The sequence below is a fragment of the Drosophila mauritiana genome, chromosome 2R (assembly GCF_004382145.1).
Source record: "Drosophila mauritiana strain mau12 chromosome 2R, ASM438214v1, whole genome shotgun sequence".
NCBI classification, from domain to species: domain Eukaryota; kingdom Metazoa; phylum Arthropoda; class Insecta; order Diptera; family Drosophilidae; genus Drosophila; species Drosophila mauritiana.
The window spans coordinates 15,889,287-15,914,205 of record NC_046668.1 but is presented as its reverse complement, the minus strand read 5'-3'; the positions used below and the strand labels follow the sequence as shown (position 1 = coordinate 15,914,205).

At 48.1% G+C, this 24,919-nt stretch overlaps 4 protein-coding genes across 27 annotated transcripts; 1 reads left to right on the top strand and 3 right to left on the bottom strand.

Moving 5' to 3' along the window:
- Positions 1-53: 53 nt before the first annotated feature.
- LOC117135592 (serine palmitoyltransferase small subunit B) lies at positions 54-737 on the bottom strand. The gene is made up of 2 exons (XM_033295927.1): positions 484-737; positions 54-277 (listed from the first exon to the last, which is right to left on the bottom strand). The coding sequence occupies exons 1-2, from the start codon at positions 614-616 to the stop codon at positions 96-98; spliced, it is 315 nt and encodes a 104-aa protein (XP_033151818.1). The 5' UTR covers positions 617-737; the 3' UTR covers positions 54-95.
- Positions 738-874: 137 nt separating this feature from the next.
- LOC117135588 (coiled-coil and C2 domain-containing protein 2A) lies at positions 875-5,778 on the bottom strand. Its single transcript, XM_033295922.1, has 7 exons — positions 4,180-5,778; positions 3,176-4,121; positions 2,820-3,103; positions 2,032-2,757; positions 1,734-1,972; positions 1,550-1,673; positions 875-1,188 (listed from the first exon to the last, which is right to left on the bottom strand). The coding sequence occupies exons 1-7, from the start codon at positions 5,680-5,682 to the stop codon at positions 997-999; spliced, it is 4,014 nt and encodes a 1,337-aa protein (XP_033151813.1). The 5' UTR covers positions 5,683-5,778; the 3' UTR covers positions 875-996.
- An 80-nt stretch (positions 5,779-5,858) lies between these two features.
- LOC117135589 (eukaryotic translation initiation factor 3 subunit B) lies at positions 5,859-8,613 on the bottom strand. Its single transcript, XM_033295923.1, has 4 exons — positions 8,424-8,613; positions 7,992-8,307; positions 6,381-7,933; positions 5,859-6,310 (listed from the first exon to the last, which is right to left on the bottom strand). Exons 1-4 carry the CDS (start codon positions 8,536-8,538, stop codon positions 6,222-6,224), a joined length of 2,073 nt encoding a protein of 690 aa, XP_033151814.1. The 5' UTR covers positions 8,539-8,613; the 3' UTR covers positions 5,859-6,221.
- Positions 8,614-9,130: 517 nt separating this feature from the next.
- Positions 9,131-24,639, top strand: LOC117137472 (patronin). 24 transcript variants are annotated; one of them, XM_033298924.1, is made up of 22 exons: positions 9,131-9,298; positions 9,931-10,159; positions 12,823-13,134; positions 13,203-13,291; positions 13,352-13,487; positions 13,559-13,794; positions 13,858-13,958; positions 15,825-15,929; positions 16,173-16,403; positions 16,650-16,712; positions 16,920-17,202; positions 17,282-17,654; positions 17,722-17,823; positions 18,058-18,204; positions 18,571-20,280; positions 20,394-20,630; positions 20,693-20,891; positions 21,082-21,156; positions 22,012-22,119; positions 23,038-23,238; positions 24,050-24,332; positions 24,400-24,639. In XM_033298924.1, exons 2-22 carry the CDS (start codon positions 10,130-10,132, stop codon positions 24,542-24,544), a joined length of 5,166 nt encoding a protein of 1,721 aa, XP_033154815.1. In that variant the 5' UTR covers positions 9,131-9,298; positions 9,931-10,129; the 3' UTR covers positions 24,545-24,639. The 24 variants fall into 24 exon arrangements, with proteins under 24 accessions (XP_033154815.1, XP_033154813.1, XP_033154814.1 ...); XM_033298922.1 differs by having other exon boundaries at positions 13,544-13,794; positions 18,574-20,280; XM_033298923.1 differs by having other exon boundaries at positions 13,544-13,794; positions 23,044-23,238.
- Positions 24,640-24,919: the final 280 nt, after the last annotated feature.

The following is a 24,919-nucleotide window of genomic DNA, read 5'->3' as shown; positions in this document are numbered from 1 at the left end:
CAAATTCAAAACGAAAACCGCCAAATCAATTGAAAGAAACGTCGTTACCCGCTAGGTATTAAATTATTTATTGATTAAGATAAGCTACACTAAGATTATGTTATTACTGATCCGCTTTCGTTGGCGCAAAAGCCCTCCGTACTCGTACTGCAAACGCTGGTGAGATTTTGCACGCTCGTTTGGGGCCACAAAAGCTGGAAGACGGTGACACAATAGCCCGGCACAAAGGCAAAGGATGCGTAGAGGATCAGGGAGACGAAGCTGCCGAGGAGGACATCTAAAAGTGAAAATAGCATGGTGCGACATAACAATCCATTAGCAGGTTCCATGACTAAGTCCGCCGAGTGACCGGCATAGATAAGATATCGATGGGTAAAGACAATATATCGCGCCAAAGTTGATACTCCGTAGATACGAATGGTGGTGCGGCGCTAATCTTCGCCTTCCGAAGGAAAGGAAAGGGCACAGTCCATTAGTACTCACTGAGGAAGACCTTTTCCCACGGCTCACATATGGCGATCTGTGTGTTCAGTTCGTAGAGGGTGTACAGCCATTTCACATAGCGCTTGAACTTCGCATAATCCTCGGCCAGCTTTGGGAACATGCTTTGCGACATGGGCTTGTGCAATCGATGTCAGGCGATGTGGACGGTGTCAGGGTGCGCGGCGAACTAACCCAGTGCCAACTTCGACACCTGGTACCTGTGTCCCCGTCACCGCCTTATCACTGCATACAACTACACGCGTTTTTATTCTCTAGCCACACATATATTTATATATATATATATGTTTTTATACATTTTTCGGGCTGTAAACCAAATTAAATAGATTTCATTTCGGGCCTCTTTCGGCCGTCAGTTGGGCGTTTGCGATAAAAATCAGTCCATGCGGCTACGCTTGCACTTGTAAACTGAACCGAGATAAGCGAATCCCTAATGGCAGGGGGATTGCCTCTGGCATTTCTGAGTGTGCCGACTTCTGGGCTGCGGAGTGTGACTCACTCCACCAGTGGCACCATGGAGAGCAGAAACAGCCACACGGACAGCACATCGTTGGCGTGGGCGTGCAAATGGACGGCCACACAGAACTCCACCGAGGCGTCGTGGTTGTAGTGGATGCAGCTGGTCCGGATGCGCTCCGATATCGCCGCCAGATTGGTGTACGCAAAGTTCAGGGTGAAGCCGTAGAGCTGCGGGCAAACGGGGTTAGTGATCGATTGCGATAGTGATTGATGAGTGGGGTAGGGTAGGGCAGGGCAGGGGTCGGCTGGTGACGACGACCCACTGATAGCTCCACCAGGTGAACCGCTGTCGTTATAAATATCAAACTAATTGCTGACTTCATTGTTCGACACAAATATGCGATTTTTAGCAGGAAAGCCTAATTGCGAACATTTAAATCGTGGATAAGTTATATCTACAGTTTCATATCTATAGGAAAGCGGTTCCCTTAAAATTTATAAAGTTCCAGCATTAAATTTCTTGACAAGACAAATCCACCTTGATATTTCCTATTCATATCTATTTGATTCGAAAGATAGCAAGGCTTACCCTGTAGTTGGGAAACTCTCGTTCCAGTTGCTCGCTGAATATGGGCTCATCATATCGGCCTCTGGAGAAGGTGGATAGGCCTTCCATGTCGCAAAGGATTTTGTGGAGGCGCGGCTGAAAGGCTCTGTGGACCGAAGCCATTAGCTATTGCTAATCTATAGATGATTGGGGGGCATATACCCACCGATTCCAGATGGTTTTCCTGGTGGTGCGCCACGCACTGATCTTCTTCATGATCTTGCGCTCAATCTGCTTCTGCAGCTGGCTGAGTTCGTAGCTCCTCTTGTACGCGTAGTCCAGCTTCTGGATTCCACTCTGGGGGGCAGGAACTCGCCGACTGAAGAGTGGAAACCAGCAGGCGCCATCCTGAAAATTAAAGTGCGTCATGCTGACACGGGTTTCCGTCTGAATGTTGAAATAAATCTGGGAAATAACTAAGGGATTAGGACAAACGTAAGGAGACAGCATAGAGTCCAACTTACATTATCCTTCCCCACCACACAATATATGCGTCTAAGTGGACAATGCACATCCTGCAGCTGGTATCTCTTTCCAGTGGCGGGGGAGACGAAGAAGAGCTCAGCAGTTTCCGGCTGGCGGAAGAGCACAAAGGAGCACTCGCCATGGGGACAGGCCACTCCCAGAATTAGCCAGCACTCCAGGCCCAAGGACAGCATGTAGTTACATAGCAGGACACCCAGATCCTTGACCGAGCACCAGGTGCTGTCCAGCAGGGATTGATTGTCCAGCCAAACGCCACGGAATCCCTGGCAGGGATCATAGCTGCGCAATTGGCTCAGCAGCGAAACGTAGCGAATGCAGATCTCCAGAGGATTCTCGCCGCTGGGCACAGCAGCTGGTGGAAGGGGCACTGCATCCAGGAGTCTGGTGAGACACACCCTCTTCCCTTGGGCAGTGCACACCAGTGGCTCCACATAGCGCTGCGGCTGAGGAAGAAGTTGCTGAAGCTCCAATCTCCTCTCGCCGAGGTATTGCTGCAGTTCTGGCTTCTCCGCACATGCCAAGGCGCAGGACTGCAGGGGCATTAGGTCTCCACCGCCGGGTTCGATGCTCAGGTAGAACCACAGATGCACTGCCTCCTTGAACTCCGGATACTGATCCGTTGGCATGTTCGTAACGGAATCTATCAACGGCCGTTTGTAGCCCACCAAAACCTTTGGCATGGCCAACTCGATACAACCCTCGAACTAGGAGATATGGGGAATATGGTTTGCATGGTTGAATAGCTTTGCCCGATGAAATGACTCACCTTGCGACTGGCCAGTAAGCTGTTGATGGGCACCCGGAATTCGCCCAACCAGTTGCACTGCACCCGCTGGTACAAATCGGATGCCTCGTCGCTGTACTGCTGCTCAACCAATTCGTCGAACAGACTGATCTTCAGATCCTCGCGGAGATCGCCGAACTGACTCTGGATCTGCAGCTGCAGCTGCTCGTTCCAGGTGGGATTACTGCCCTCGGCGGTGCGACTGCGGCACAAACGCTGTCCATAGCTTAGGGTCACAAAGGGTCGCACATTGGAGTACATGAGAGCTGGAAGGGAAGATAGGTGTTTAACTCAAATCTCCTTGAAATGAGTAATTGGATTATCTAAACATTACTCACTCTGCGTGACAAACAGACTGGTGCTCATATCGCCACCAGCGCTGGAGCGCCGCTCATTGAGATTCAGGATGTGGCGACTGCGCACGGGGACTCCAGTGGCCCGCACCACGTGGAGCGAAACGCAGAAGCTCTTGAAGAGATCGGGACCGGATTGCTGACCCGACCAACCAGATGGTTCCCTGGGCAGGGGGTTGCGTTGTCCTTGGAAAACGGAGCAAAAAGCCCGCCAAAGGGCTGTCCAACCGGTGGCCGATGAGCGATCCGAATCCTCGGCCAGGAGGAGCAGCGGCAGAGGCGTCTGCAAGGCCTTGGCCCGCCTGGCACTCTGGCTGGCAATCACCTCGTACAGCAGCTGGAGGAACTTTCGTCCGCGATGCTTGTGCAGATCGATGGGATTCCAGTAGGTGCCCGGTTCCAGGAGCTGCACTGTTCCCCGGCCATCCGGCAGGGGTTCCTCTTCCGAGATTTCCTGCTCCAGGGCGGGCACGAAGCGCAGCTGTTTGGTGTGCAGATTCCTCTGCTGATGACGCGAGTGGAGTAGCTGGAAACGTCGGTTATCCAGAAGGACATCCAAGCCGCAGAACTGAAGCTGCTGTTCAGCAAATATCAGCGGTGGTAGCTGACTCTTCCTTATTCTTCCACTGGGCGGACGGGGAGTCACTAGCTCTTTGGAGGCTTGCGGCAGAGCGGGCAAGCTCGGCGGCAACAGAGTCTGACGCAGTGCATCCGGTAGTCTTTGTACATCGTCCAGGTGAAGGGCACTTCCCCATCCCTCCGTGGAGCGGTACTCATAGTACATGTAAACGTCACCAGCCAACTGGGTGGAGGATAAAGTCTGGAAACTGAGCTTCTCCTGCACTGCATCATCCTTGGAGCTCAACAGTAGCGGAGTGCTCATCTGGGCCAGGCAGCGACTCTTTGGGGTCAAGGTGGACTTCTCGTAGAGCTAGAAAAAGATAGTTTTATATATAGTCTGGCTCTGAAACCCACTGTTTACCACCCACCCATATGTTGAGGTTCTCTGGAAGAGAGCGTTCCAAAAGCACTCCCATGCACTCGTTGATGGATATCTGGAGATCCGGCTCCAGGCGGTAGGTCCTGCTTTGGCCCACAAATTGTCCGTCCAGGAATATCTTTAGGAAGTAATTACGCGCCTTGGGCAGCTGATCCCCGCCTGGAATGGACAACCTGGCAGTTGCTTCATCCGCATGCAGGCGGAAGACCTCCACATAGGGTTCCTCCGGGTCCTTAAAGGTCTTGTCGTACTCCTTCCTCAAGCTAGCCATAATCCGATCGAATTGTGGTTTCCGTGGAGGCTTCAAGTGGCCCGTCGCTGTGCGGCTGCGGGAGTTCTGGTCGCTCCACAGACGCAGTCGGGTGTAAAACACCTCCAGGTGCTCGCGATACACCTCGGCCAGATCCGTTTCGAAGCTCTCTTTCCACGCGCAATAGGAGGCCTCCAGGTCGGGCGGATGGACCACACGGAGGCCAAGCTGGAAACGTGTGCACTGGAATCGCTGCTGGCGGCGCAGCTCCTTCAACTTGGCCCACTGCTTTAGCAGGCGCTGGAGAAGATTACGCTGGGCAGCGGACTCTGCGTAGTAGCGTTGCCTCAGCTGACGGGTCAGCTTTAATTGACGCTTCACCTCTGCCGTCTGATCCTGGCCAGCTGAGGCGAGCAGCTTGAGTGCCACCTGGCGGGCTATCTCCAGCTCCTCCCTTAGTTTCCGACAGATCCTCTGCTTCCTCTGCTGGCTGTACACATCGAAGAGATCCTCCAGCTGCTGGGCCAGTCGGTGCTCCTCCAAGAGTTGAGGATGCAAGCTGAACCGAAGTTGTTTGAGGCACAATTTCAGGCAACGTCTGGAGGGCAGGCCCTTCAACTCACTTGGAGGCATGGGAGGGAAGAACACGCTCTGAAATCTCCTATGGCACACAGTGCGATATAGATGTTTCCCCATCAAGAAGCTCGCAGGCTTCTGTCCACTTAGCTGACCAATCAGATCGGAGCCCAATTTACCGGACTTGCTTTTGGACTGCTCCTGGTAGCGGTTCAGCATACGGATCTGGGAGTCCTTCAACTCACTCAAATCGCTCAAATGCAACTGAAAGTGCAGGGTATTACTCGGTCGGTAAAGTAAGCTCTCATCATAGTAGTGGCGCTGCTTGAAGAGCTGACTCCAGGCCAGAGGAGGATCGTGCAGATCGATATGTATAAATGTGTGGGAGGGTGAATCCGTTGGTTCCGCAGCCAGTTCCCCACCAGAATCTTCGTCGCTCTCCTGGCCAGCATCTGCGGAAGCAAAATCGTTCTCCTGCTGCATCTCACCCTCGAATCCATGAAAGAACTCCAGGCTACGTGCCTCCATGTCGTGTTCTTGTCCAGAGATTCTGCCTTCCGTTGCCCTCATCAACTTTTGCACCTCCTGCTCCCTTTTCCGATACCCTCTGGTCGTATGGGTCTTGCGTTTCTTCTTTGCAGTATTCCTGGTTAGAGCGGCGTCCATACTTACATATGTTACATAGGTTAGTCCAAACGGAAAATGCAAGGCAAACAATATGCCGCCTGCTTTGACCTTTCAACTGGTTGCCATGGGCAACTGACCTGACCACTGTTACACACCTGCTCACCACCTATCGTCTATCGCCTTGAATGAAACATAAAAAAAACATACCCCAAACGTATTTTGTTTTCGTTTTCTTTTTGCTGTTTACATACAAATACATGGCAAATCTACTATTAGGCATACTGGAAGGAGGGGAGTGCTCAAGAAAGGTCATTTAATTAGATGTTGTGTTCGCAATTGCTGATTAAGTTGAAGTTTACTTTTGGGCTTATAATTCGTACGTTCGTATGTTGTATGTATAGGCAAAGGTTCCGCTTAGAGTTGTTTGCAAGCAGACGCGTGCTACTGTATTGGATAATGGATTAGGGCCCTGGCATCAACCAGGGCGTAGACGCGTCCCGGACACGAAATGTGAGGCGACAGGATCGCTTTGAAGTAGGCAGGGGACGACAGCGTTGGTGTGGCGTTGAGGGGGTCGTCTACTCCAGCAGAGTGACTTCTTCCTTGACTAAAAATTCAACAATTTCTTCATCCACTTCGTCAGTTTCCAGGTTGTCTGTGTCCACATCTGTTGCGTAAGGATAAGATACATGTATAATTTGGCAAAATTAAGCAATTTCTTTCTTCAGAATACTTACGCCCTCGCAGCATGATGCGACGACTCTTCTGATCCGCCCACTCGGCGATACGCTTGTTGCGGTACTCCATAAAGGTCTCGCGCAGCTGCGAGCGCTTCTCGAGCAGCTCCTTGGAGGCACGGGTAAGGCGCAGGCGATCCTTTTGTTCGAAGGCAGCGTAGTACTTCTTCAAGTTCTTCTTGATCTCCTTCTGCTTCTCTTCGCTAAGCAGGGTGGGAGGACGCGGGCGCCACAAGAACTGCACAAAGTTCTTGAGGATGGTACGCTTGATGATGCGGCCCTGGAACGTGTACATGTTGAAGCCGGTGTCCTCCTTCACCTTCCATGACGAGACACCAGTCACAACGTAGCGTCCAGTGGGATCCCACTCGACCTCGGAAGCGCGGAAATGATCGGGCGACGACGTGATGATGTAATCGTTGGTGGAGTCCACAAACTCGAAGGTACCCATGGTGAGGTTGGCCATCACGATAAACTGACCTCGTGGCGACCAGAACAGATGCGTGCAGGACTTCTTTTCCAGACGCTTCACCAAGCTGGGCTTCACACCCTTGTTCACCTCGTAGAAGCTCACATTCGACGAGTTGGTCTCGCCGTGAATGATGGAGAACTTGTTGCCGATGGGCTCCCAGGCAAAGGCCAGAATGAGCTCGCGAATCTCCACAGAGTCGACGGGAATCTCCTTCTCGCGCATGTGGAAGATCTCAAAGTTGTAGAACATGCCCAGAAACTTGACGTCCAGGTCCTTCTTGTCCTTCTTCAACTTTGAGTAGCGATCCACCTTAACGCACAGATAGTCGCCGGACTTTTGCCAATGAAGCTTGCAGTCGGCAACATGGAAGAGGTTCTTGTTACGGATCTCACGCTTCTTGGGGATCTCCATCAGGGTAACGCGGGCGGGTATTTGGTTCTGCTCCTCCACCCAGTAGGCGATCACGTTGTCTGTGGGGGACCAAGAGAAGCCGCGAATGCCGGGAATCTTGATGGACTTCAGGTCCAGAAGATAGAAAGAGGGTGTCTCGTAGATGTGGATCGAATTCTCGCCCATGCGGGCCACAAACTTGTCGTCGTGCGACCAGCGGAACATGGAAAGAACCGACATGCCATCGGCAACAAACGAACGCTTCTCGGCTCCTGTGCGAATGTCCCAGATGATGATCTTTTGGCCCGTGGGTGTGGGCCCGTAGGTCACCAGGTAATTCTCGCAGGGCGAAAACTCAACGAATTGGGTACCAGGATGGGGGAACTTCTGGATCTTCTGGAAGCTACTGCCACCCCAGATGGCCACGCCGGGTTTGTGGAAGGTGACCACATAAGTACCCAGGGGCGACCACTTGACGAAGGTGTCGGTGAAGCGTTCGCGGGTCTCCAGCTCAAAGGGTTCGGGCAATACGTTTTGCCAGAAACCAACCTGTACGCAGTTGGGCGCAGTCTCCGCCGCCACGCAGTACTGGTCATAAGTGTCCGGGTCGTTGATGAAGTTGTATAGATCGCTCTGCACCTTGAAGGTCTGCACGGTTGGCGGCTCCCACTTTTCGGGGATGTTTTCGTACCTGCAAGGATGAAATTTTATTAATTGCATTGCTTGATGCGGCTGCAAGGAGAACTTACTTTTGGAAATCGGTGAAAAGATTGACGGCAAAGGTGTGGTTCTTGTCTAGGCGATGATTGTTGAGCTTCTTGACGGCCTCCTCCGCCTGGCTGGCCTGCTTGTATTCCATGAAGGCGTAGCCCTTGGTCTTGCCCTCCTCGTCGACGGGATAGACCACATTGACAATGTCTCCGTAGTTCGAAAACAGCTTGTTGATGACAGACTTCAGCTTCTCCAGGCGCACCGGCTCCACCTTCGGGATGTTGTCCACTACCACCACACTCTCGACGCCATCGGCCTCTGAGGGGCGCTGGGCCAGCATATCGCCCAGCAGATCTGAAAGTGCATCACGAATATATTTAATTAGATATGCAAATGCAAACTTTCGCACACCGCACACGGATTGAGGTTAGATCGCCGCGTGTGCTGCGCTGGCAGTCGGGGATTTTCACCTTCATCACTAATGTTGTCCACGAACCCGGGCGGATCCTCAAAGTTCGGCTCCTCCTGGTAATCGCTGTCGTTCGCATCCGCACCGGAGTGCTCCTCGCTTTTCTTTTTGGCCATATTCAGCGATCTATTTGCAATTTTCCGTCATCAAACACACAAGCACAAAGTGAAAAAGGAAGAGGGAGATGCCGCATTTCACAGTCAGAGCGAAACACAGTTTTGTGTGAATGGTTATTGTTGCCAACTGCTCACTGCGTTGACAACGCGACGACAGAACTGTTATTAATATATATAAATACATATGTACCATACATATATTTAAATTTACTGTTTCTTAGATCTATTTATATTTATGCTGCAAATGTTTGTTTGCTTGACAGCAATGACAATAATATCTGCTTCTCTTATGGATTCTTCAACAACAGAATCTTAGGTGTATGTCGGGTGATAATGTGTTAAAACGAAAAAAATATTGGCATTTCGTATTTCATGCACATACAATTATTTAATATTAGTCAATATGTATTAAGCAACAACTAGTTTATTCGTTTTTTCATAATACAAACATATTTTCCGCTTGCAACTCTAGCGATGGAAGTTTTGAAGCATGTCCAACCGATTTTTCAGAATTAGGCGGCAATCGATTTGTTTCCGATTAGCCAAAACCGATTGCATCGAGTAATCATCGGTTTGGGTTCCATCTCTCACATGAAAATTTGTAAGATTTTAGAGCAGATCGGTGTCCGTGATTTTCTCAATTTAAGCCCAATTTGTAGTATTAAAGCTGTTGAAAAATGCAGCGGGGACGAGCGCGAACCGTGTGAAATGCATGCGAAAGTCGTCGGTGCGGCAAATCAGTGCGAAAAACATCCCAAATGTGCGTAGGCCCCACACTCACTCTCGCACACACACCCGCGCGCACATACACAGCTTTTTCGGTCACCACTCGTTCGCTGTGGGTGCGAGCAGTACCACACTAGCAGTGTCGCACACCAGCATTGCCAGCGCAGCGGGAGCGACAGAGAGGCAAACAGCGGGCGGCGGACAACAACAGTGCGAGGCGAAGGAAAATGTTTTCATTTACTTAAGTCGGCGGTTCCCCAAAGAAAATTGGAAACTTGCTGGCCTAAAACGGATTGGGAAAACATTAATTATACCATGGACGGGCGGTTGAACACTGCGATGGGTTGAAAAGTGCGTAAATGGCTTGGCCAGACGAGCAAATCGCAACAGCTGATGCAGCAGCATCTCGAGAAAAGCGAACAGGCAACTGTAAAGTGTTCTCTGTTATTGTCGCACTGCAGCCCCGCCCCCGCCCACCACCCACCGTCGCACTCCGTGAATGATTCACATTTTCTTTCGGCTGCCCGCCTGCCTTTTACGCTTTTCCCCTGCCCCGCCCCCCGAAAAAAATTCGCAGGCAATGCGTGTGCGCAATTAGTTATTTTTCTCGATTTCCAAGTGGTTTGACAAAGTGCCAATCGTGTTTTTGTATTTTCTTGTGTTTAGGCTCCAAGTGAAAATCACCTAAGCTGAGGAAAACTCCAAGCCACACACACACACGCACTCGCTCGCACGCAGAAGAGACAAGTGAAAAGGAAAAGCGGTGTGTTGTGGTCAAACATAGAGTGCGAAAAGTGCAAAAAGTGCGGAAAGTGAAGTGGCGGGCGTCGGAGAGCCGGAGTCCGTCGCAGGAAAATCCGTCAGCATGGATGTCGAAACACAGGAAATACGACAGGTAAGCGCAAGAAGGCTTCCCGTGTACAAAGTTACACATAAAATAAACTCATATTTGAGCTAAAAACAAAAAGCACTCATTAACATTCCAACGGAGGCGAAGCGGGCCTAAACACCTACTCTCTTGGCCAAAATGGTGCGCTGAGGTAATGCCGCTCGGCAACTTAGCGCTTAGTATGCGACCGACACCTACTTACCAATCGACTGGTTTCGATGGCCAATGCAAACAACTACAACCGGTAGTTGTGTGGGGTGTGCTTGTGCTGATCGGAATAAATATAACGCCAGCAGCCAACTTCCATTCATAAAACTGCAGCTGGAAAATCGAAGCCGGAAAATACGCTTTACCCCTGCAAGATTAGGCATTTGTTATCGTTTTTCTCGCTTTGAGCTGGCCGCTGTTGCATGACCTAATCGCTAAATATGAAAAGAAAAAACAAATAATGAAAAAAAAAACGGCTTACGCATGCGAATGCCAGGCGCAAAGGGAGAAACGCTAACACTCTGCTCGGCGGTTTGGGGCCTTGCGTGTACGCCGACTTTTCCCCCAGACAACTCCCTAGAAAGTCGCGCTGGAGTCTCGTTCTTGGCCAGCAAGAACAAACAGCTAGGGAGCATAGAACGAACCGAACCCATGGCTAAACCCATTCAAACATTCAAACATCCAAACATCGAGGCGCTGACTCAAGCGGAGCACTCTCTTCTTGCCCGCTTTCCTTCATCAGCACTCTTTGTTATATTTAGCCGCAGATATCGCTGCCCATTCTCTGGAATGCCAAAAACAAGCAACGTTCGGCTAGATAATGAAATCATAAAGTCGCGCCAATTTCAATTTGTGACATTTGAAAACCACCAGCAACTGAAACTTTATTACAAACATGTGGATGGGAATGTTTGCGGCACAGAGCAAAAACATCTCTAAACTGAACAACAATAAATCATCATATATTCATATTAATTTTTAGTTTTATTTTCTGAAATATAACAATTATACTAGTTTATCAACAGCAGAACCTTTTTAATTATCAGCAGCCTAATTCTCATTAAATTAGATTATGTTTTTTCGTGTGTATTTGGATGCTTGAATACAAATATGCTATCCATCCATCCATCCATCGTTCGTTTATTCATAGTGGGCGTCCAAAGCAGCACTCATTTATTGTTTTTCTTCGAATTGCCTGCACGGTCTTTTGAAATTTGAGTTTTAGGCATTTTTCCCCCGCGAGTCAATGCAAAGTGCAGCCAGAGTTTTTCCGTTTCGTTGGCCATTCAAATTATGTTGCGGACAGTTTCTTGCTTTTGGTGGAAAGCGCTTCGCTGGGCAAACAGGTTTTCCCTCCACCTGTTGACCAATTCGCATAGCTGGTCGGTCTACGACCTACGCCAATATTGTTTTCCCCACCACTGCAATCCGCCCCCCCCCCCCCCCCCCCCCCCCCCACCTCCCCCCGCGCATTCAGCTTGAATTATTTATGGCATATGGTTACAAGCATTTAATCCAAAAACCGCCCAAGAGCAAATTCTTTTCACTGGCTATGGGTATACAAAAGAATCGAACCACTTCGGTGAGATTCTCTGACATAGTTATTGATGACTTCATGCAACGATTTTGTAAGAAACCCGTTTGAAAATTATGGAATGAAAGCCAATAATGAAGACAGTCAAAGTATTGCAGCAAATACGAAAGGCACGCCGAAATCAAACTGAGTTAATGGATTGATAAACTTACCCCTCGAAGTTTCACCTTATCTCCAACTGTTGGCCTGCGCCTGGTGTCTCATGTTTACTTTCTTATTTAGTGTAATCCCACTAGCATTAAAAATGGGAGTCTCTATAAAATAAAGATAAACACCTAAATCTTATCGGACACAAGCACATGTTTTATAAGTTCTAGTTGGAACGTATTTTGCATTGGACTCGACCGATATAGAACCAATTTCCGCATCTGCAACAGCGACAGTTTCCCTCTTGAGAATTTATTTTGATTGCTTTTCCCCCAGTTTCAATTAGACCAAGAAGAGGCCATTCGGAATAGAGCAGAATTGTGATTATGAGTGCAACAAGAAATGGGTTGGCTGGCGAAACATGGCAGCACTCGAGATGATTCTAAAAACGGAGCAGCAAAGAAGGCAGGCGGATGGCTGTGCGACTGCCCCGCTAGTGGAGTCTTTCATGCTGAGTGACCATCCGACCAGCAACCCCTTCACCACTACCCAGCCACTCCCTTCCTGGCCCCAAAATCCAAAAGAGTTTGGGGGGAAAAACAAAGGAAGCCGGCTGGCGGTTGGCGGCGCACGCCAAGCCAAACACGAGCGAGTTTATCGAACTCATATTGAAGATTGTACGCATGGCTTCATTCGCGCACAGATACAAATACTGGCAGATGCAGCAACAGGCGTGGATATACAGATACAAAAGCACTTCAGAGTGCGCTAGTTAATTGCCAAGAAAAGACCCGTCATTCAATCCGCAGAGGATGCAGTTGTAGTGCATTGATTACACAGGCTTAGCTTGGCCTTGGACGTGGAATGGGAATGGGAATGGGTATGGGCATGGGCATGGGTATGGGTTGGGTGCTCCACCACTTGCTGCACAGAATGTTCTCACATTATCGCAATCTCTACTGATGCACACTCTTTTTCCCTTACCATCGCTCCATTGCAGGCTCGTCAACGTGCTTCCGTCAAATGGCTGCTCTCGAAGGCGTTCAACAATCGCGTGCCGGACAACCTCAAGGAGCCCTTCTACCGCGACCATGAGAACCAGGAGCGCCTCAAGCCGCAGATCATCGTGGAGCTGGGCAATGCCACGCTCTACTGCCAGACGCTGGCCAATCTGTACTCAGATCCCAACTACCAAAGCATGAACCACTGGTCAATAATACAGACGCTAGCGCGCAAGGGAGTTCCCGTGGCCGAATCCGCGGACATGCCCATTACCGAAACGGTATTAATTCAAACAAATCCGCTGCGAATTGTAAGTAGATCTTAACTTCAATCTTTATGGCTTCTCCCTAATTTATTGTTCGGTTTCATCGTTTTTAGAACGCCCACATGTCTGTGATAGAATCGCTGATGGTTTTGTATGCGAAGGAAATATCATCGGGTGACCGCGTCATGGCGGCCATACGAAGGTAAAGTCACTAATTGATATTGAGATAATGTCCATTTAATATTCCCTTTCTGCCATGCAGAATATCTGGCAACAACTATCAGGCGCCCACTGGCCAGTCCTACGAGCAAGCTCTGCTGGGCTGGATTTCACATGCATGCGCCGCTCTGAAAAAGCGCATTATCAAGGAGGTGGACGCTGGGCTGCCCGACGATAATGTGAGTTGTCACTTCCCTTACCCTTAGCGCATTATTTATCAATTACAAAATCACAGGGTTCTCGTCTGCAGACGCCGGATATACCACCTGTAAGGGACTTCCAGGATCTGTGCGATGGCATCTGTTTGGCGCTGCTCATCTCGTACTACTGCCCAAAGGTGGTGCCGTGGACGAGTGTGCGGATTAACTATTTGCCCGCCGTCGAGGACTCTATTCACAACATCCTGCTGGTCTGCAATTTCTCGCAGAAGCATCTGCCCTACACCGTGATGCATATGACGCCCGAGGATGTGACCTACATGCGCGGGTAGCTACTAAGTTTCCCTATTTAGATCGAATATTTTACTAATATGATATCGTTTTGCTTCAGATCCATGAAACTAAATCTGGTAGTGCTGCTGACGGATCTGTTCAACCTATTTGAGATACACCCAGCCAAATGTGTTTGTTACCCCGGCATGGATGGTCAGGGTAAGTGGAGAATATCTTTGTCAAGTTTCCATTCCCAAAACTCTGCACCGCATCGCATCTATCCGCCAAAACCCTAATCTCACCTCCAAAAGATTGGCCTGCCTGTGTTTGAATATCAGTCCGGGGCATGTTTTGTTGTCCAAGTGTATCCGAAGTATTCTTGTTTTGCGTTTCGTTTTGTCTACGTTTTTCCTATGATTTGCTTTAGATTTTATTCTTGGTTTTATTACGAAGAATTGGTTAACAAGAAGAGTGAAATTAGTCATAGTACCAGTAAATGTATAAAGGCCATTTACGCATTGCATTCAACTGGGTATGCGAGTGACTCAAATTATATCAGTCAGCGAAAAGTTAAAGCATCCATCACTTAGTCACAAGTGCCTAGGAACTTAGAGCGCGTCACAGCTCACAGATTGCGTTGATTACGCCGCAAATAAGTCTCCGTTTAAGATCAACCACGAAGCACCTTTTAGGAGAAGATTGTTCAGTAAAACCGCAGTTACCTAGGCAAATCTTATTTATGTTACTGTATAGTTCCTGCGGTTATTTTCGTTTGTAAATCACCGAGTCCTCCAGGAAATCGACACGAAATCATATGTAATTTTCATCATCTTAGCAATCACCCGATCCCACCAAATGTAGTGAAATTCTCCACATTTCAGAGAACAATCCAAATCAAATAAACCAACTCTGTACTTGAATCTCTTTCTTTGTTTATGTGCAAAACGCTTCCTCTTGCCACTCGTAACCGCAATAAATCCACCAATAATTTGGGTCCTATAACCACACCACACCAAAAACACATCTACACACTTACCAAATGAAAAAAAAACACACACTCAACGTACAACGTACAACGTGCCATGTTCTTCTCGATTGATCCGCTCTCCAATTCCGTGTCGACGATATCCAGATGTCATCGCCCGGCGCACTATGGGCGCCAATGAGCACGGGATCTGCCATCGACGGGGCCTCACAGTGCAGCCCGTCACACCCATTCCCGATCTGCGCAGCGATCTCGACCAGCCGCCCGTAGGCTCGCCTCAGAACCGACCACCGTTCCAAGGTTTTACTTCAAATTTTCTATCCGAGCATTTTCTGTGTACCCCAATTTCCCGAATCTCGATTTTCCTCCTTCGTTTGTTCATGAATGTGTTTCCATTTGCATTTGTTTGTTTTCTATTCGCTTGTTCTGCTCACATTCAGTTTGTTTGTTTGTTCGTTTGTTTGTCTAATTGATTACTTCTTGGTGCTAAGCCAAGGAAATCGAATGAAAATTATATGACATGCAGCTGTTTGATAATAACTACAATTTTAATATAGTCTAAGTCACAGTCGCACAATATGCTTTGCAATGTGTGTTGAGTTCGTAAGTGCACCACCACTCATCAGATCGATCAGTAGATATGTTCGTACCTAGACCACGCATTTTGTCATCTTAATACTCCGAGCACCATGACCGAAAATGACTTGACTGGAGAACTCGATCATATACGACATGTAAATACCGACGGAAGTCATAGATGTTTGTGCAATAATGTAAAACCGAATCGTTTTGGTGATGTGTCACACATGCATCTTCATGAAAGTGAAAGTATTAGGCGTTAGACCGACTAGACTGCCCTGGGGATAATTGCCCGGTTCATGGGGCACATCTCAGCTTACTTGGCACCCATACATGGACTGCGATTCACCTTGTTTCTGCTTTCGAATTGTGTGTTTGCTTTGCCCGCTTCCGATGCAACGAGTCTCAATGAATAACCAACCGAAATATTCAAGTTCATTTACCTCGCAAGCTGAACAAATTGATTTTACTTATTTACGTTTTCCTTTATTTTTTGTTTTTGTGAATTTTCGTATATTTAGTTCCGCACTCGAATTCATTTGGCGGCGGCTTAAATCGCAGATCAACCCCGCCCAACGAATACCAGACGGTTCAGTCAAATAATTTTGACGGTAATCATGCCGAAGGTAATTTATTTATTATTGTTACTTTAATTATTTCTCTCTACCTATTATTTCCATTAATTTTTGTGTACGTTTCTGTTTGCTCTTTATTTGCACACAGACACTGCAACTCAATGTCTTATTGGTTTCTGATTGAATTTAAATTTTGTAACTTTTTCTTTTCACCACCCACCGACCCACACACGCTTAACCACCAACCACCGACCACCACCAACCACAACGCCACCGCTGCCCGGCAACCTGCAGCCTTCGTGGTGCACAAGTCGCGTGGCATCACCACACTCGCCTCCATGCACTCGCAGCAGCAGCAGCAGCTCCATCAGCAGCAACAGCATCAGCAGCAATACCATCAGCAGCCACTGCAGCAGCACCCGTCCCAGTCGCAGCTCCAAATCCAACAGCAGGAGCCCTTGGTTCCGGCTCGCTTGCGCCAGGCTAAAGAAAAGACCAATGTTGAGTCGAAGGCGGACGAGAGAGGTTTGCCCAGCTTGCAGTTGATTTCTTAATTTCCTACACAAGACGACTTGTATGTGGCGGATGAATATGCTATTAGCTCCGGCATGTGGGAACTGGTTAATTGCTTGAACCAAGCTCCAGTTAAAATGATTATCGTTTCTGCTGCATACAAGTCGCTAATTTGATTTCATTTATTATTTATTTAATTTGTTTTAACTTCTTTTCATTTACTTCTGTTCTGTTTGCTCTCGAATGTAAATCGAATAGGCGATTTTGTCGCTGCGGGTCGACCAAGTAACTGGGAACAGAGCCGCCGGCCAAGCTTTGCAGGTATGAGCCAACTCTGTCACTGCTGACCCAGAATCGTTGTATCAAACGTAGTTGTTATCCATCCATTTGTGCGTTAAGTTGAATGCAATTAAGTTCGTGTTACGGTTACTTTAAGCTTTATTACATATCCTTCAAGCTCTCCCCGATCCAATTGTTGTCGTGACAGTCATTCGGTGGCAACTTTTTAAAGCTCTGCTGCACTTTCAGGTCGTCGCTCGCGCAGAAACTCCTCCAGCGAGGACTCCCAGCTGACCATTGAGAACTTTGGTGGCTCGCAGGATCAGCTGAATACGCTGGGACGATACGAACGCGACAGGGAACGCAAATTGTCCAACACCAGTGTGGGCAGTTATCCAGTTGAACCCGCTGTGGCCGTTCGCTCTTCAATTGCCGATGCTAGGGGCACGTTGCAGTTGGGTTACGATACGGACTCTGGCTCTGAGAAGCAGGATCGCGAAACGGAAAAGTATTCGATGCGCCGGCAAGTCAGGTGAGTCATACTTTATGGGAGTTTGCATTTATGTATAAACCGCGGTTGATTACATTTTTCCCTCTAACCTTATCGACAGTGTCGACAATGTGCCCACGGTGTCGTCGCACAATCTTTCGAATGCGGGCAGCCCGTTGCCGGTGGCTAGGCACAAGCAACATTCCAGCGACAAAGACTACAGCAGCAACAGCGGCATGACACCAGATGCATACAACGATTCCCGCTCCACCAGTGGCTACGATCCGGAGAGCACGCCCGTTCGCAAGTCCTCGACGAGCAGCATGCCAGCAAGTCCGGCTGCTTGGCAGTTGGATGTGGGAGACGACGATATGCGCTCGCTGGAAAACGCCAGCAAGTTGTCCACCATTCGAATGAAACTGGAGGAGAAGCGGCGGCGCATTGAGCAGGACAAGCGCAAGATCGAGATGGCTTTGCTGCGGCACCAGGAGAAGGTAGGCGTTGAGTCAAAAGTGTAGAGCTTTATAGGTGATCTGAAAGTTTACTTCTATATATTCGCAGGAGGACTTGGAATCGTGTCCGGACGTGATGAAGTGGGAGACCATGAGCAACGAATCAAAGCGCACGCCTGATATGGATCCCGTGGATTTGGACAAGTACCAGGTGGGTGTGACAAGTTTTCCCCCAATTTCCCTTCCCCCGTCTAACCAACACAATCCGAGTGCCAGAGAATTTATGTCTAACGCCTGTGTCTCTCTTTTACCCCCATTTTGTGTCTGTGCCTGCTTCTACATCCACACATACTTACACGCAACAATTACACAACACAAAACACGCCCATTAACCAATCAAACCACATTAACTTACCTCCTAATCGCCGGGATGTGGATCAAGCAGCAAAGTATCGCCATTATGAACATGAATCTGCAGGATATCCAGCAGGATATCCACCGCCTGGCCACGCAGCAAAGCCAAATGCAGGCGCAGCACCTCCAAGCCCAACAGCTCATGCAGGCTCAGCAAATAGCCAACATGCTGAACCAGGTAATCCATCCGCCCATAACACATCGTCCGACTTTAAGCTCATTGCAGCAGTTGCTCAAATTAACGAAGGATGTGGAATGCTTACTGTTTTGTTTTGTTTCTTGGCTGGGAATTTAAGAACTGATTAGTGATTACTGCTTATATGATATTTGAAAGTAGGAAGTCTGATAAGTCTGAAGTCTGATGCAGTAATCACTAGCCTGATTCTTTACTGAAAGTACTCCAAATTTGTCGACAAATTGAATTCCAATACTGCACGTTTGTCAACTAACAAATTGTTCTTTGATCTCGTTCCCTGCAACTTGCAACACGCCACTAATGAAATCTGCAACTCGCCACCTGCCCACACTAACCGTGCATCCACAGCAGCAGACCTATGGGTCGCAGCAGCACCTGGCTGATCACCATTACCAGCAGCAGAGACCCATGCAGCAAAGCTTTGGTTCATCGCCCCATCTTCCGCAGGCCTACAACGCCCCAGTCAGCGCATACAGCTCCCGTCCGCCCAGTCGCGATCCCTACCAGCAGCAGCTCCACCATCAGCAGCAGCAGCCCATGCCCATGCCGCAACAGATGCAGTACGTCAACGAGCATGGGCAGTATATGTCGCCGCCGCAGCCCGCACACTACATGCCGCAGCAGGCACAACAGCCGCAAAGCATTTACAGCGACAACGGGGCGGCGTACAATCACAGTAACCACTCGCCATACGGCGGAGGTCCACAGTATCGGAGCAGCGTTGTGTACGACGATTACGGGCAGCCCACCAATCACTTCTACCTGCATGAGTCATCGCCGCAGCCTCAAGCTCATCCGCATCCGCAGCGCAGGACTTGGGCTCACTCCGCAGCAGCCGCCGCTTATGAACAACAGCAACAGATCCAGCCTTCCCTGGTGGATGTGAATGCCTGGCAGACGCAGCAGCACCAAAAGCAGAAGCAGACCTGGATGAACAGGCCGCCCTCGAGTGCGGGAGCCCCGAGTCCTGGCAGCTTTATGCTTCACCAGAACGGAGCAGGAGGTGGTGGCGGTGGTGGTGGCGAGCTACAGCACCTGTTTCAGGTACAGGCTTCCCCACAGCACGGCCAACGTCAGGTTAGTGGATCGAATGGCGTGCAGCGCCAGCAGTCGCTGACCAACTTGCGAGACAATCGCTCGCCCAAGGCACCACAAAACATGGGAATGCCCATGGGTATGCCGATGCAGCAGGAGGACATGATGGCACCGCAGAGTATTTGCTTCATCGGTGACGAGGAGGATGTTGATGAGCTGGAGCGGAACATCATCGAATCTATGCAGTCAACGCACGTCTCCGACTTTGTACACCAACAGCAGCAGCAGCACCAGCACCAACAGCAACTTCAGCAGCAACATCGGTTGCAGGGGCACAGCGGACGAGGCAGCAGCTCGGAGGATTATGACAGCGGGGAGATGATCTCCAACAAGCTGAACATCACCAGCGGCAATCTCACCTATCGCATACCCTCGCCATCCCGTCCCTCCATCCAAGCCAACAGCTTCCAGGATCCCCGAGCCATGGCAGCGGCTTCCGGTGGCGAGGACCAGCCGGCCGAGAAGGGTTTCTACATCTCCTTCGACGATGAGCAGCCCAAACGACCCAAGCCACCTCTGCGCGCCAAGCGATCGCCCAAAAAGGAGTCTCCACCGGGAAGTCGGGACAGCGTCGATAACCAGGCGACCCTGAAACGCGAATCGCTAAGTCATCTGCACAACAACAACAATATTGGATTCGCAAACGATGATGTCAACAGCAAACCGGTGACCAGGCACAGCATCCATGGCCTAAACAACTCCAACAGTGTCAAAACTCCCGGAAATGCCACGTACAACAAGTACACGGATGAGCCGCCAATCCAATTGCGCCAGTTGGCCGTTTCGGGAGCAATGTCACCAACTAGTAACGATCGTCATCACTTGGAGGATGTCAGCAATCAGTCACCGCAGCAGACGCAGCAACCAATGTCGCCCACGCGACTCCAACAGAGTAGCAACAACGCAGAGGCGGCCAAGAACAAGGCGCTGGTCATCGGAGCAGATTCCACCAATTTGGATCCGGTAAGAGCGCTAAATGTGGGTTACAAGTCGTTATTGCTATCAAATAGATGAGGGGGATCTGACAAAGCAATACGTTTTTCGCATATTAAGTGTATCTATTTATATGTCAACAGGAATCTGTTGATGAGATGGAGCGGCGCAAGGAGAAAATCATGCTGCTGTCTTTGCAACGTCGCCAGCAACAGGAGGAGGCGAAGGCGCGCAAAGAGATTGAGGCTTCCCAGAAGCGAGAAAAGGAACGCGAAAAGGAGGAGGAACGATCGCGGAAAAAGGAGGAGCAAATGGCACGGCGAGCGGCCATTTTGGAGCAGCACAGACTCAAGAAAGCCATTGAAGAGGCCGAGCGAGAGGTACAAGAGAGTTGTACTCAACAATACAAAGCATTAACTTAAACTTTGATATTCTTTCGTAGGGTAAAACCCTGGATCGGCCCGATCTGCACGTGAAGCTGCAATCGCATTCATCCACCTCAACGACCCCACGGCTGAGGCAGCAGCGCACCACGCGTCCCAGGCCTAAGACAATTCACGTGGACGATGCCAGCGTGGACATAAGCGAGGCTTCAAGCATCTCTAGTCGGGGCAAAAAAGGCTCAAGCTCGAATCTAACCGGTGAGCAATTTACCGGGGCTCAAAAGAACAAAAGAACACGCCACAATAATCGATGCCAGGTTTTTTTTTTAGGATTTTCGGCACGCCGAAAATACTATACTTTTGTGTTTTATATTGTTTTGTCCAGCTATATACCTATTTTCTGCTAATTTGTTAACTTTTTGTTTCGTTTTGAATTTGAACTTAACAGGCTACGGTCAACTAAGCTCAAATTCAATGAAAAGAGATTACTACAGGGGCTCGCAAGACTCCCTCACTGTAAAAGGTAATTTATGTTTTTGTTATTTTACCCTCATTGCATTGTCTTATATTTCATCTGTTGTAGTTTGATCTAAGTTAAGCATGTTTAGTTAAACTTTAAGTTTATTTTGTACCTGGCCACTTTCCGATAAAAGGGTCTTAGAATCTAACTATTTGAATTGCACCTGTACTTGAATGTAGCTCTAAGTTTTCTTAATAACTATGGTATTTGGACAACCTATTTGATAAGACATAACAACTAATCTCGTTTAAACAGAGTCACCCGATGATTATCCCAGTACAAGTTCAACTCCGATTGGACGACGGGGATCGTACAAAACTTCCAGAGGTTGGTGATGGATAACACGCCCACTTAGTTCTCTTTTTTTTTGTTTTCCTCTGTTTAATTTCACAAATTCGCATTCGAACACGCTAAGAAATGAAACGAAAGTTGGTACGCTCCACCGCTTATAGTTTCTTATGGTTTGTCTTTAACTAACTAACAAGTTTTGATTTTGGTTGAAGTACTGATTTATGGCTAACAGCAAACTGCATACAACCTCAACTAATCCAATGCACTGCCAGAAAGATTGCACCTGAGCTGAAAAGTGGACTTGGAAAGGCGCGTTTGAGGATATACACACATCAGATATTTTAATTTCTTTAATTTTTCTGGTTTTTGGGTCTACAATTTTGAAGATGAATTTTGGTTTTTGGGGGTGCCGGGCGATCTAAGTTTGATTTACGATATTTGTACCTCATTTTGTGCCACCCATTCATTTGTGTTAACGAATTGCGAATGAATAAGAATCATGTGTTCCACCTGTATACTGATGCACTCGGCTCGCGTCTTTCGTGACCTGACTCCACCTGATTTCAGAGCCAGCCGGCGTAGAAAGGGGCCGCACTCTGTCGCGTATCTCCGTCGCTAAGGGCAGCACGCTTAATTTCCGGGGCCGAAAGTCCAATTCGCTAATGAATCTGTGCGGTAAGAAGCGTTCCACAGCAGCAACAATCAAGCTACCTGCCTGTTACCTTTCTCTGTTACCCCATACTCTACTCTCTATTTAGTCCTATTAAGTATTTACCTGTCTGCCACTTTCTTTCTGTTCAAGTTGTTTTTTGGGTATTTCTAGTGGTATCTTTTGGTTAAACCTGTGACTGTGCTTTGGTTCTGGTATCTTTGGTGGTGATAAGTAACTTACTTTCTCCTTTCTCATTTCTTTTCATATATTTGTACATATTTGATTATACTATTCTTTGCTGTTTTGCGATTTTAGTTTGTAACCTTTCACTGGAATGATTCGGTCTGCCACGTTCCTTACGATGATGCGGTGGTGGTGGTGGTGGTGTGGTTCCCTCTCAAGCTTTCTTGTGTTCGTCAGATGATTTGCGGGGCCTGGGGTTGGTTTCTACAGCTTTATATGCGCAACTGGTGCCGATCGAATTTGCTTACTTACTACTCCACTTGTGAGATATGGGATACACTAGCACAAATACACTCATGCAAACATCTGCACCGCCAACACTAATCAGTACATTTTTCGATTTTAATCCAGATCATGATTCAGATCAACTAGCTATTAAGATATCTACGAAATTGCTTAACTAAATTTTGTGCACACATTCTCTTCTTTTATTCCTCTTTCTTTCAACTCAATCTTGTCTAAAAACGAATCTTGAAATTAACCAACAAAAATCCAATCGAATATTAACCGAATTAAACGAACTCATCGAACTCGCCATCCATCCACGTGACTGGTGACAATAACGCATCCTCGACTGGTTTCACCTGCATGGACCTGGGTGATACCGTTCTGATCCAATCTGTTTTGTGCATGTGACCGTCCGCGCTGAATGCCTCGACTTACACGGATTCCATCCCTGCTCTTTGCTTGCCGGTTAGACACAGATTCGGGACTGGGACGCGCCACTCCGCCGAGGCGTGCTCCGTCGCCTGGAATGGGAATGGGCGCTTCAGGTAGGCATATGCCATCTCCCTCCGGACCGGGCTCATTGCCGCCAGGTTTGATATCGAAACGTCGCGGATTTGATGATGGATCCAGCGATTTCTCTTTAACTCCGAATTTGAACATGGAATATTCGGGTTTGTATCTCTCTCTCTCGTCTTCAAAACAATCAGAAAACAAATCATACCAGCCATACCAATACTTCAAACTTCAAATCCTCAGTTATCCAATCACCTTCCACCAATCCATACACCATTGGTCATCTGCATCTCACCTGCATCTGTACTACCTAAGTTGGAACGCCTAATTATGATTTCAGAATTTTGTAATTTTATCGGTTTGTTGTTCATTCATTACGAATTGGCATAATCTGTGCAGAATGCACTTTACTTATTCGACATACATATGAGTTCTACATAGATATACAAGATATTCTAGTGGGCTGCGGCAGTCTGTAGAATCCGATTCTTCGTTCGTCCACCTGTTACCCTTCACTAGCGTCGTCAAATCCACGACTTTCGATGTTCAAATGAAACCCAAAAAAATGTGTTTCCTAGTGATATAAAAACACCGCAAGAGTTGCAAGATTAACCAGCTTCACTTTGAAATACTAAAAAGAAAATTGCAAGCACTGTTTATTGTTACATTTTATTTGCTTATAAGTTATGCAATTTAAGCCAGGAATTTTATTTTCGTTATTTTTTTGTCCGAATGTTTTTTTTTTATGATTTGTTTACCACTCCCTAGAATCTTAAAAATGGATCCCGTAGATTCACCAACGTTTTGCATTAATTCTTGCACGTTTCCTGCATTTTGATAAATTGACTAGAAGATTTTGCGATCTAGAATTTAGAAGCTTGACTTTGCCACCAAAAAGTAGAAGGAGATATTCGAAAATATGCGAATGTGCCAACCACTTTTCTTACTTTATCTGTACTGCATCCACAGGTCCTAAACTCTACAAACAACCAGCGGCCAAATCGAATCGTGGAATCATCCTGAATGCCGTTGAATACTGTGTTTTTCCCGGCGTTGTCAACCGCGAGGCCAAACAGAAAGTGCTGGAGAAGATTGCGCGCTCGGAGGCGAAGCACTTCCTGGTACTCTTCCGCGATGCTGGCTGCCAGTTCCGCGCCCTCTACAGCTACCAGCCCGAAACGGACCAGGTGACCAAGCTGTATGGTACTGGGCCTAGTCAAGTCGAAGAAGTCATGTTCGACAAGTTTTTCAAGTGAGTGGAATGGTATATCCTCCAATTTACTTGATTTCTCAAACGTTTTGTATCCCCATTTCTGCAGATACAACTCAGGAGGCAAGTGCTTCTCGCAAGTGCACACAAAGCATCTGACAGTGACCATCGACGCCTTCACAATACACAACTCCCTGTGGCAGGGCAAGCGGGTGCAGTTGCCCAGCAAAAAAGACATGGCGCTTGTAATCTAAGCGGTGGGCTGAGAATTTTGAGTGGCATCTCGATTCGGATGCAGGAGGGAGGCAGCAGTGGAGCGGTTTGGCCAACAACGGGCGCTTGGCGCGGTTTTGGTCGGAACCACACTATTCTACAAGATTGCGCATTAAGACATCTATGGAAGCATAACAAAACATATACCGAATGTTTTTCTATAGGTCGCGGGGCTTTGGTGTTCATCGGGGCATATACGGCTAAATACTATTTGCACATGTTTCAAGAACAACAAATCGGAATTTACGAAAAATATTGTAGTGATTAATACAATGCGATTGAATATTTATTTTGAATATAAATGCATATATCCAGCCTAAGAATTTATTGTTCACGCAAGCCTGAAGCAGTAGGAG

Excerpts from the sequence above, each read along its gene's own strand:
- LOC117135588 (XM_033295922.1), bottom strand. The coding sequence starts at position 5,682 with ATGGACGCCGCTCTAACCAGGAATACTGCAAAGAAGAAACGCAAGACC. Across the intron at positions 4,122-4,179 it reads CAGAGAACCTCAACATATGG|CTCTACGAGAAGTCCACCTT; the intron begins GTGGGTGGTAAA and ends ATCTTTTTCTAG. Across the intron at positions 3,104-3,175 it reads CAGTCTGTTTGTCACGCAGA|CTCTCATGTACTCCAATGTG; the intron begins GTGAGTAATGTT and ends CTTCCCTTCCAG.
- LOC117137472 (XM_033298920.1), top strand. The coding sequence starts at position 10,130 with ATGGATGTCGAAACACAGGAAATACGACAG. Across the intron at positions 16,713-16,919 it reads CCGCCGGCCAAGCTTTGCAG|GTCGTCGCTCGCGCAGAAAC; the intron begins GTATGAGCCAAC and ends CTGCACTTTCAG. Across the intron at positions 22,120-23,037 it reads TTCGCTAATGAATCTGTGCG|ACACAGATTCGGGACTGGGA; the intron begins GTAAGAAGCGTT and ends CTTGCCGGTTAG.
- LOC117135592 (XM_033295927.1), bottom strand. The coding sequence starts at position 616 with ATGTCGCAAAGCATGTTCCCAAAGCTGGCCGAGGATTATGCGAAGTTC. Across the intron at positions 278-483 it reads GTGGGAAAAGGTCTTCCTCA|ATGTCCTCCTCGGCAGCTTC; the intron begins GTGAGTACTAAT and ends TTTCACTTTTAG.
- LOC117135589 (XM_033295923.1), bottom strand. The coding sequence starts at position 8,538 with ATGGCCAAAAAGAAAAGCGAGGAGCACTCCGGTGCGGATGCGAACGAC. Across the intron at positions 8,308-8,423 it reads GGACAACATTAGTGATGAAG|ATCTGCTGGGCGATATGCTG; the intron begins GTGAAAATCCCC and ends ATGCACTTTCAG. Across the intron at positions 6,311-6,380 it reads TCGCATCATGCTGCGAGGGC|ATGTGGACACAGACAACCTG; the intron begins GTAAGTATTCTG and ends CTTACGCAACAG.